This window comes from Apus apus, chromosome Z (genome assembly GCF_020740795.1).
Source record: "Apus apus isolate bApuApu2 chromosome Z, bApuApu2.pri.cur, whole genome shotgun sequence".
NCBI lineage: Eukaryota > Metazoa > Chordata > Aves > Apodiformes > Apodidae > Apus > Apus apus.
In genome coordinates, this window is record NC_067312.1 from 67,931,165 (window position 1) to 67,943,312 (window position 12,148).

Consider the following 12,148-nt stretch of genomic DNA (forward strand, 5'->3'; position numbering starts at 1 on the left):
AAAGGGAGGCCTGCCTTTAAGGGAGATAGGCTTACCAAATTAAGATGTTTCACTTCTGTCAGACCTGCTCACCACGAGCTTATAAAATAATAGTTCAAATAACCTTGAAGAGAACATAAGGGGCTCTTGCTTCCAGAAGCTATGGAGAATGGTATCATTGTTAAGATGAGCTATCTTCAAAGTTAGCTTTCATGGTTCCTGGCTTATTTGCATGTTTTTAAGCTTACAGCTATTTTCTCTCCCAGAGTTGCAACTGTAAATATTTTGGAAAACTGAGCAAGTTGCTAAGCTGAGATGGAAGTACATGCTTTCTACAAATCACTCCTACCAATTAATCGTAACTGGTTTTCATTTTTATTGAATAAATGAACTTTTTATAACTTAAGTTTTTATAAAACTTCTGGTTACATGTTAAAGATGTTCCTAACAAGTTTCATTTTAATTACAGACGCACCGCCAGATTAGGCTAAATGAATTGCTGAAAGAGCACTCAAGTACAGCTAACATAATTGTCATGTAAGTAAATTACTTGTATGATTATCCTAGTTGATATTGAACTGTAATTTGTAATATAATTATACATAAATACAGATTAGGAAAAAGCCTGTGCCTTGGCACTGAAGTGTAGAACTACTTAAGGAAGCTTCAGTGCTGAAAGCAGTGATTACAAGTACGGAGCTACTTGTGCTGATGAGCGAAAAATGGCCCGTGTAGCTTTGTGCTTCTGAAACACTACTTCAGGTGATTACCTCCACATTTGTAGTGTGGCTCCAGATCCTCACATTCCTTCCACTCCCACATGCCAACTGTTGCTCTCTCTTTCAGGTCCTTCTTTTCAGTTCTTTTCCTAGGAAATCTCTTAGATAAAAAGTTAGATCAACCTCCCGCTGATAAATTTCCATACAATTACTTTGGTGTAAACAAGCAGATCGTAGGTTTCTTCACTTTGTTTTCCTTTGGGAGCCTTCTTTAGAGCTCCATGAAGTAGTACCACAAGTAAAGTCTGAGTAGTGCAAACAAACCACCTTTTTAAAAGAAGAAAGTGTGGCATGTTTTGGAAGGATTTTGAGAAAGAATTTTGGACTGCATCAACCTGGCTTCTTAAGAAAAAACTGTATTTTAAAATAATGGAAGAGTCTTTCAAGAAACTTGTCTTCAACTGAGGAGAATTCTGCATGAATCTACGTGAATACAAAATGGTGGTAAGAGGCCAAAAGTGAAGGGTAAATAGTTGTAAAGGCCTGTGGTGCTTTTCCCCTCATTATCTGAGGGGGAAAAATTTAAAAACAGAACAAACAAAACAGAACAAAACACAAAAAAGCTTAGGAAATTAAATTTGACATCTGCCTCTTTGCAGAATGATACTTTCATATTTATATATGACTTGTACCCCACCAGGTTTTTCTAACTATTGAATGTTTGTTTTTTTTCCTTGTGACTTCTAGGAGTTTGCCAGTTGCACGAAAAGGTGCTGTTTCTAGTGCACTATATATGGCCTGGTTAGAAGCTCTTTCTAAAGATCTGCCACCGATTCTCCTTGTTCGTGGGAATCATCAGAGTGTTCTTACCTTCTATTCCTAAGAGTACTGCACATGGGACAGCTGTGATGAAATGGTACTTCAGTGCCCAGGGGAGAATGACTGACATGGTCTATAGTTTATTAACATCACAAAGGCAAAAAGTGACTCTTCTTTCACAATTTCACTGACTTGAAAGCACACAAGGAAAGTCACTGTATTTCTAAAGTTGTGACATCTTCAGTTTTATTCTGTATTTTCTGTAATTTAATCTTGCTTAATGGGGGGAGGATTCCTTGTTAGAGTGAAGAACAAGACAAGCTTTTTGTTTGCTATTTGAATAGCAGCAATAAATGTTTTATTTTTGATCAATGAAAGGATTATAGATTTATAAAAGCCTTTTAGCCTTGAGGTGCCTTCTGAAATTAACCAAATCTCATCCATACATCCTATTTTGTAAATTTATATAGAATGTCAAAATCTGCCTTCAACTAAGAGTTTAGATCAGACTTCCTTTAGTTTCTAGTCTCTTCCATATTACAATAAAAACGAATGCTGCTTTTCAGTCTTCCATTGAGCTATTAGTTCTTAGTACTGTATGTTTTCTATTGTCAGAAAGTTTTTGGGTCTTTATTCTTACATCTGTTAGATTTAAAGGTTAGAATTGGGGCAGGTCAGTTGAACTAAAACAAATTATTCTGATGTTATTGTCAAGATTCATGCTACTAAATTTTGTATCAGCTAAAATAAAACTAATTCTTCCAGCAGAGAGGTTCCTTTTCTCAGATTTGACAATGTGTACTGCTTTGGTACTAGTCTGAGATACACAGCTAACATTAGCTACCTTAGTGAAAGATACTGGTCCATCTTTGCTCTGTAGCTCAAATATGAATCAGAATTCATCTTACTGGCTGAGGCTTTTCATCTTACTACAAACTATAAGAAAAAGACCTGTCCTAGTTCTTGGCCTATTATGTTTTAGTGTCACTTTCAACTTATTTTGAAACAAAACTCAACTTAAGGCTTGAATGGGGATAATATAAGCAATGTGATACTATCTAACAGAAAACAGTAAACACTATGTGGAATCTATCCAATATGAAATGTAAAAGCTACAGTTCTCTTGCATTTTTCAACAATGGTTAAAAGGACCACTAGTTACTAGAGGAGATGTTTTTAGGTCAATTCGTTCAGTTGTCAGAAAATACATGTAGTCTTATTAAACAATACTCAGGTTTTATTGTCTAGCAACTTAGATCTATTCCATACATCCTACTTTATACATTTTCTATGTTCAATAAAGAAACTGCCAATCTTGTGTGCCCTTTCATTGTATATTTTGAAAACTTCATAATTTAGTCTTTTGTGAACACCTACACAAGAAATTTCACTTGAGCCTTGGTATAAAGGTTAGTAATACGAATTGTTTTTAAAATTCCTAATATATTTTGGATAGAAAGGATTGCCTAAAAACATTTCACAAGCTTTTGATATTAGCATTGGACATGCAACTGGATCAGTTTACCAGTGGTTGAGTGGCTTTCATTTAAGGATGCAAAGATAAGGTGTATTTTTATGCTAAATACTAGATCAAATTGAAATGTTCCTTTTGAAGGACACAGCATAATCATCGTGTGAGTAAGGTAGAGCTTCAAGTTGTGATTAAAGATAAAAATACGCTACACAGTGCAGTATACACTGTTTTCAAGTTATAGGTAAAATACAAAAAAATCTTTTTTTGCTGTTTCTGTCAATTGGATTTGAGACTATTGAATCATTTCACTTACAAAAAATAAGAAAAACAAACATGCATGTTTTGCTGCTAAGTGTGAGATAACTGATGCCAGCATGAACCCAGCTTGTTAAGATAAACATTTTAAGACAAGACAGTTTGAAGTAAAAGTTCTGTTTCCTTCCAGGTGAGGGGGTGGGATCAAACTTACCTATTACAGGTTTTACAGTGTTTTAGGGGATAAGGAAGTCACATTTGAATATGGAATCATTGCAGTGTTTTGTCTTGTTTTGTGGGTTACATTCTTTCGAACAGATGGACAGTAAGGCATGGACTTAGTGCTGCTATCTTAAAAAAAAAAAAAAATTAAAAAATGTGCACAGGTACACTTATTTAAAAGGTTTTTTGCCCATTCAGGAAACCATTGCTTGTGATCTGTAACACAGAAACCAAATGAAGTGTGTGTATACATGCATATATGTGTATAAAATTATATAAAATATATCTAAATATGCATATGGGGATAGTTATGGTAATGTCTGTCAAATAACGTAGGATGCTTTTCACATGCACTCTCAGAAGTCCACTAATGCTAGGCATGAGGTCAAGTTTCAAGATTATTTGCTACACTAAAATTTCAATAGTTAATGGTAATTGTTTGCAACAGATGTCAGTTAGTGGCAGTCACTCCAACTTGTGCTTTGATTTTGACACCAAATTTAGTTATGTTCCAATCATTATTAATTACTTGAAAAATGAAATCACTTACACATGGGAATTCATACCCTCTATAGATTAGGTTTCTTTGTATGGGTTTAGAAAGACAGTAATAGCTGGTGAAAATGAATTATTTATTTGTTCACTTACATTTGTATTTAGGTTTCCTTTTACATACATTCTTTTTATATGCTTTTTTCTGACATTACATATTTAAAAAGAACTGCAAATAATTTAAAGATTTGAGCGTTAGTGGGTAATGGCCCACTTGGTTTGATGATGTAAGATTTGATACTGTACTGTAACTGTCACACACAAATGCTTTTCTAATGTTTTAACGTAATTATTGCAGTTAATACTTTGTACCAGGGGGATGTCACTGCAATAAAAGGAAGTAAATTCAATACAACTGTCTTGTCTAACAAAGCCTTTTTTTTAATTGGTGGGTGATAGGAGATACTTGTGGAGTTTGCGTAGGACCATGAGTAAAACTTGAAGCCATTCAGTCTGGTGTAAGGAGACAAGTGTTTTGTTCTTGAACGCAGTGTTTTCTGCTGCTGGGTTAGGAACAGCAGTTGTTGCATAAGAAAAATAAAATTTGTTTTGCTTGCTCAAATTTGTCATGACTTGCTGGACAGTGCAGACGAATCTGCAATCCATGGTATGTTTAAGATGGAACATTAGTATTTATCTGTCTATCACACAGCCAATTTGTTTTCCCTCTGAATACAGTACAAGCCTGTGTAACTCCTCTTTCTTCCTCAAAATACTAGTCCACTGGGATATGAGGAAATAACATTGGGAAAATAACTTGTAAGACTCTTGCAAAGCCACTTGTAAGCAAGACACGTTTGGTCTTAACTCTGTTTATGTATATTCAAGTAGAAACTAATTGAAAAATCTTAACTTTAAGAACAGAATTGAGAAATGGCAAGTTGTTTTCTCATACCAAACGAAACCACGGAAGAACTCCTTAACCACATCAATGTTGGTGTTTCCCAGTGTAGGTGGGTGACTGAGAATTTTTATTTTAAAACTAACCTTTAATAAATTAAGACCTCTGCTAGATATCCTTAACTCACTAAATCCTCGTGAAGTTTTTCTGTGCACTTAAATCTAGGCCTTGGGAGTGAGGACTTCAGGGAAAATGGAATGCTAGTACACTACAAACTTACATGGCATTGGCTCTAACCTTTTTCAGTATGTAAACGGAGGGGGAAGGTATATAGCAGTTTCCCTAGATCTTCCATTTGCTGGAGAAGTGGTTGAATACCATTAGCTGAATTCACAGGTAAGTGACTTCACATATACTTTTGAAGCTAAAAAAGGACAATTGTCTCAAGGCTGACCTCATCACTTGGCTACACAGTCAAATAGTAAAGATTCACACTACACAGTAACCTTGTGTGTTTTGAAACAGAAAAGCAGGATTACTCTAGTCCACTTCTCATATAACCTCTGTGGGATCCAGTAAATCTTGCCTCTGTATCTAAACCTGGTTTATGTTCAGCTGGGGCGGGAGCTAGTTAAGACTTCAGTTTCACCTGATGAAGGCTGATGCCTGCATTTAGGAGAGGGGGAAACAACTTGGTGGAAATCATCACTTGGGTTAACTTAGGAACTGAAATAAGTGTGGAAGCAGTAGCATGCACCTCCTCCAAAGGAAGCAGGGAGGACCTTTCTATTGAAAGAGAAGGGGCCTCATAGGCCCAGATGGATACCCATCTCACACTGACAAATAGCACTGTATCCTTTGGGCTGTGTACATCAAACTTGCAAAGTCATCTATGAGACCAGCACAAGTCAAGCCCGTGCTTGGCCCAGTTTGTTGCGCTCACCCTTGATCTGTTGTCAGTCTCTTCCAGATAGGGTTTGCTTTGTAGTTCTAGGAATCTTTTCCAGCGCAGCCACATTTACCTGCACCCCACTGTGCCCTGGGGAGAGGGGAAAGCGGATATGAAATGTCAGGCAATGCTAAATTTAACCTTTGAACCACCCCCTTGGCAGAGAGCCCCGTTTCTCACCCCTTGCAGCCCTGCTGCCCCTCGGGCCGCACTGTTAACAACCCTGCGGCCGCGGTGCCGGCTGCTGGTGCCATTTGCTGGTGCCGGTTGCTGGTGCCATTTGCTGGTGCCGGTTTCTGGTGCCATTTGCTGGTGCCGGTTGCTGGTGCCGGTTGCTGGTGCTGGTTGCTGGTGCCGGTTTCTGGTGCTGGTTGCTGGTGCCGGTTTCTGGTGCTGGTTGCTGGTGCCGGTTTCTGGTGCCAGTTGCTAGTGCTGGTTTCTGGTGCCGGTTGCTAGTGCTGGTTTCTGGTGCCGGTTGCTGGTGCCAGTTGCTGGTGCTGGTTTCTGGTGCTGGTTTCTGGTGCCGGTTGCTGGTGCCAGTTGCTGGTGCCGGTTGCTAGTGCTGGTTTCTGGTGCCGGTTGCTAGTGCTGGTTTCTGGTGCCGGTTGCTGGTGCCAGTTGCTGGTGCTGGTTTCTGGTGCTGGTTGCTGGTGCCGGTTGCTGGTGCCAGTTGCTGGTGCCAGTTGCTGGTGCTGGTTTCTTGTGCCGGTTGCTGGTGCCGGTTGCTGGTGCCGGTTGCTGGTGCTGGTTTCTGGTGCCGGTTTCTGGTGCTGGTTGCTGGTGCTGGTTTCTGGTGCTGGTTGCTGGTGCTGGTTGCTGGTGCTGGTTGCTGGTGCCGGTTGCTGGTGCCGGGGATGGGCCCCTTCTCCCATCCCATGGAACCACCGGCCCCAAGGAGCGCGGGGCCTGCCGGGCAGCAGGGCCTGCAGGAGCCGTGGCTCGGCCAGCAGCTGCCCCGGCTGGCTCGCCATAAACCTGCCCTTTCTGAAGTGCTCCGATGGTGCTCTGATGGTTGCTTGCGCCTGGTGGTGTTTGCTGCAGGCGTTATTTTCATTATGCTTGAGCAGAATCTGGCAACACATGCCGGGCCGCACAGCTGTCTGCTCACCCTGTGAGGGCCTGGGGAAAACTGACCGTGACGAGCAGCAGCGAAAACAAAGTCCAAGGTGAAGTTCAGGGTCTAGGGGCCTTGCTTTCGAAGTCCCACAGCTCCCATCCATAGTAACGACTACAAAATCTGGATAATAAAGCATGCTTTTCAGTGAAACGAATAGAATCTACCTCCTCCCTTCAGTTTCCTAGGAGTTCAAGCCACAGCAGCAGCACCAGGCGGCACTAGCGCCCTTCCGCCATGCGTGACGCCTGGAACTGCCCTGCCAGGTTCACTCTTCTCTCACCGTTCCTTCCCTTTCATGGGCTAAACGACTTAGTGATTTAAATAAACAACGCATATCAGAATAATTGGGGGCGGTTTTTTGCCCTTTTTTTTTTTTTTTTTCCATAATTGTGAGTGTGTATTGAAGAAAAGTTTAATATTTCTTCCCCCGCCCCCCACTCCTTTGTAGCAAAAGTATTCTGGTTTTGTTCTAAAGGATGCAGAACTCTTGATGCAGATGCTGCCTGTTAAGCACGAACAGGTTTTTTTTGTTTTGTTTTGGGTTTTTTTCTCTTTTTTTAAGCATTGAGTGACTGACATCTGTGTTTCTCAGTGGCTGTCCTTCTCAGGACAGAGCAGACTGACAGGTGCCATCCAGTTTCAGAGCGATCCATAACTTTCAACAACATATTGCTTCACAAGTAACAAGACAGATGTCCACCACCTTCCACAAGTACAGAGGTAGGATCAGGATGATAAAAGCTTTACATCCTCCCAAAATACTCTAGTACTGGTTCTAAATTACTGGAGGAAAATTAACAGTGTAGCACTAGGCATTTCCAAGTTTATTACACTTGAGAATAACACTTTGTTGAAGTGTTGTACGACTAATAACTGAATCTTGGTCCACTTCTCTGGAATTAAATTTGTCTCTGCAAAACAGATGGTAAAAAAGTCACAAGCAAAGGGTTTCCACAGGCTCTAGCTGGGGTTAGCCTTGAAACATACTCACTGTCAGCCCTGCATGGTCATTTGTTCTTTCAGACCAAGTTGCCTGGCTGGCTGGTTTAACCACAGTAGTGCAAATTATAGGGACTCGGGCAATTCCTTTGCACTGATTACATAGTTTAACATTGAAAACAATATTACAAATAATGATACATGAAGCAGGGGATGGCATATACGTACAAAAGAATATGTCAAATAATCAAATTTTAGCTTATGTGTTTTATAAATATTTTGTTCAGTTTAATGCAACTCATCTCTGGTGAGCAGTGGTGGTAAATTAAAAAACGTCAAAACAAATGTAAAGTACAAAAATATAAGCACAAAAGTATTGTTGCTGGTAGTAAAACATGGTAGTTTAAGCACCGATGATGTAGATACAGCAACAGGTCAAAGCACAGTTGCCTGCCAAGACAAGCTTGCACCTCAAAGGAAGTGGCATTTTACAGAATCAACCAAAAACAGCTGTTCGCAGTATTATCACGCAACTCCACCACCTCGCTTCCCCACCCTATCTTTCCTAAAAAGCACATAGCCATCCATGGCCACATTCCAGTCGTGTGAGCTGTCCCACCATGTCTCTGTTATTGCTACCAGATCATAACCCTTAGACCGCACACAGACCTCTAACTCTTCCTGTTTATTCCCCATGCTGTGTGCATTGGTGTACAGGCATTTCAGGAAGCAAGTAGAGCACATCGGTGGGACTAAATCCTCCTTATCCATAAATCGATGGGTCCGGATGAAATGCATCCAAGGGTGCTGAGGGAGCTGGCGGAGGTCATTGCTAGTCCACTCTCCATCATCTTCGGTGAGTCATGGGTAACTGGAGAGGTGCCTGAGGACTGGAGGATAGCAAACGTCACTCCAGTCTACAAGAAGGGCAAGAAGGAGGACCCGGGTAACTATAGACCGGTCAGCCTCACCTCCATCCCTGGAAAGGTAATGGAACAACTTGTCCTTGGCACTATCTCTAGGCATATCAAGGAGATGGGGGTCATCAAGAGCAGTCAACGTGGTTTTACCAAGGGTAAGTCATGTTTGACTAACCTCATAGCCTTCTATGAGGAAATTACTAGGTGGATAGATGATGGTAGAGCGGTAGATGTGGTCTATCTTGATTTCAGTAAAGCATTTGACACCGTCTCCCACAGCATCCTTGTAGATAAGTTGATCAAGTATGGGTTTGATGATCAGGCAGTGAGGTGGATCAAGAACTGGTTGAAAGGAAGAAGTCAGAGAGTTGTAGTCAATGGGGCAGAATCTAGTTGGAGGCCTGTGACTAGTGGAGTCCCTCAGGGGTCGGTACTGGGACCGGTGTTGTTCAATATCTTCATCAACGACCTGGATGAGGGCACAGAATGTACCCTCAGCAAGTTTGCTGATGACACCAAGCTGGGAGGAGTGGCTGACACACCAGAAGGCTGTGCTGCCATTCAGAGAGACTTAGACAGGCTGGAGACTTGGGCGGGGAAAAACCTGATGAAGTTTAACAAGAGCAAGTGTAGAGTTTTGCATTTGGGGAAGAAAAACGCCATGCACCAGTACAGGTTGGGGGCTGACCTGCTGGAGAGCAGTGTAGGTGAAAGGGACCTGGGGGTCATGGTAGACAGGAGGATGACCATGAGCCAGCAATGTGCCCTTGTGGCTAAGAAGGCCAATGGCATCCTGGGGTGTATTAGAAAGGGTGTGGTTAGTAGGTCAAGAGAGGTTCTCCTCCCCCTCTATTCTGCATTGGTGAGGCCACATCTGGAATATTGTGTCCAGTTCTGGGCCCCTCAGTTCAAGAAGGACAGGGAAGTGCTTGAAAGAGTCCAGAGCAGAGCCACAAGGATGATTAAGGGAGTGGAACATCTCCCTTATGAGGAAAGGCTGAGGGAGCTGGGTCTCTTTAGTTTGGAGAAAAGGAGACTGAGGGGGGACCTCATCAATGTTTACAAATATGTAAAGGGTGAGTGTCAAGACGATGGAGTTAAGCTTTTTTCAGTGAAGACCAGTGATAGGACAAGGAGTAATGGATACAAGTTGGAGCATAGGAGGTTTAAGAGGAATATCAGGAAAAATTTTTTTACTGTGAGAGTGACAGAGCACTGGAACAGGCTGCCCAGAGAGGTTGTGGAGTCTCCTTCGCTGGAGACATTCAAAACCCGCCTGGATGCCTTCCTGTGTGATGTACTCTAGGTGACCCTGCTCTGGCAGGGGGGTTGGACTAGATGATCTTTCGAGGTCCCTTCCAACCCCTAGGATTCTATGATTCTATGATTCTATGATTCTAACCACAGAATAATGTGGGCTTTCACATGGGATTTTGGCAAACCTCATATGGAACTTCATTTTACTTTGAATTAAACAGTTGAGTGTTGTTAATTTTAGGAATCTTGATTCTCATTAAAATCTCTCCGTGTTCTTCAAATAGCAATAGTCGTATTTCAGACATGGTAGGGTTTATTGGGAAAACTGAAGCTTTGGGAAATAAATACGGAACTTTACTAGACACTGTTTGTCCATGATATTTTTATTTTAATTGCATTGTAGGATTTGGAAGTTGCTGCTTTCTGGTTCTTGCCATGCTTGTACGCACCTAGAAAAACAAAGCTTGATTCTCAGCTGGAATCTGGGAGTCATCATGATGCAAGTAATTCCAACAGGTAATAAATAAATAAATAAATAAATAAATAAATAAATAAATAAATATTACTATGATTGCTTGTAAACTCTGGGAATGGAGCATCTTCTCTAGCCAGAGAATAGATGTGTCTTTTTCATCCTGTACTAGTGGCCAACACTGAAATTCTTAGGTCATTACAGGAAAGTCATTCTGTCCCAGGCACAAAACATTCCAGTATTAATTTGGAGTCTGTCTTGGCAAATGTATCTGTGCATCATCGCTCCAAAGTGCATCGTAATCAAGAAATTTTAACTTCCCCAGGATTAGGCAAGATTAGTAGTAAGAAGTGTCTTCTCCTAGTGCAGCTTTGACTGTAAGTAATCAACCTTTAAATAAAGGGCAATAGGTTCTGAATTTGTAGTCCTGTCCTTGTTTTGACAGCAATTAACCATATTCTATAGCAGCTTTTATGCCAGGAAGTGACTTAGTGGCAGATTTGGAATTCAGATCAAATCCTGATTTCTGAGTTTTGCTGTGTAATACTAGGGAGATTCTCTCTTCCCTCCAATGCAAAACACTTCTAAGTTAACGCTTTGTAATTTCTTCTAACTTTAAAACATCCTGTGTGATTGTTTTGTTCAGTTAATGCTGCAAAATGGACAAAATATGGTTACAGTGCAAGGTCTCCAAAACATAGTGTTTGAAGTTATCAGGTAGTTTTTAGGTTCACCTTTAGATGAGCTGTTAAGAATTCTTCCTGTGAGTTGAAGACAGTAACCCCAGCACTAAAACAGGACTTGTGGTTTTTGTCATATTGCAAGCTCTGTGGAAGCAGAGACTCATCCTGACCTGTATGCCTGCATGGGTTCTGGAAAACAAAACAAAACAAACAAATGAACAAACAAACAAACAAACAGAAGAAGAAGAAACATTGTAAACTTACTGGAAAAGGAGAAAAGTTTAAATGAAAAAAAAAAAGGAAATTGAACTGAAGATCATGTGAACACGTTTTGTTTTTGATAACAAAAATGTCAGATGCTATTAGTGGAGCTGGAATTTTCTTGCAGGTTTATTAGTTTATTTGCTATCATAGTTTGACTATCCAAGTGAACGAATTTTATTTTAGAAGAAAGTCTTCCTTGAAATAAGTCCTCTTAGTATGTGCAGTTACCTAGTGTATTGGAGGCCTTACCTGAAACTTGGAAAGTGCTTTGAGAAGACATACTGAGGGAAAATTAACACCACTGTGAACTCATGAATGAATATACTAAGTTCTTCAACTGTGTACTAGAATCAATGCCATGAAAATAAGACATCCAGCAACATTGTGCCAAATAATAGCAGTAATTTTACAGTATAATGTGACATATAAATGATTGTTGGTGTTTGCAGAATTCATTAGTATTTTAGGTGGAAAAAGAAAGGAATCTGTGTCTGCCAGATGCCGTGGGACTGCAGAATTTGCCCCACTACTGAAGCTGAAGATTGTGTTTGCCCTTAAAACTAGAACCTGGAAACAAGTGCAGCTTCAATGCAAGAGCAGGCTAGGGCTACACATTAGGCCTTGCTGAGTCAGTAATGTTGAGAGGGAGACTGGTGCTGGAATTTCAGTCTTAGTTTTGAGGGTTT

General features: G+C 40.8%; 1 protein-coding gene across 2 annotated transcripts in view; it reads left to right on the forward strand.

The window, feature by feature from the left end:
* Positions 1–4,375, forward strand: part of SLC12A2 (solute carrier family 12 member 2) — a 62,928-nt gene extending 58,553 nt beyond the window's left edge. For both annotated transcript variants that reach the window (XM_051642388.1, XM_051642389.1), the window contains 2 exons: positions 449–516; positions 1,446–4,375. In XM_051642388.1, coding sequence (XP_051498348.1) covers positions 449–516; positions 1,446–1,581 — 204 coding nt within the window. In that variant the 3' untranslated portion in view covers positions 1,582–4,375. The remainder of the gene's footprint in view (positions 1–448; positions 517–1,445) is intronic.
* The last annotated feature ends 7,773 nt before the right edge of the window (positions 4,376–12,148 follow it).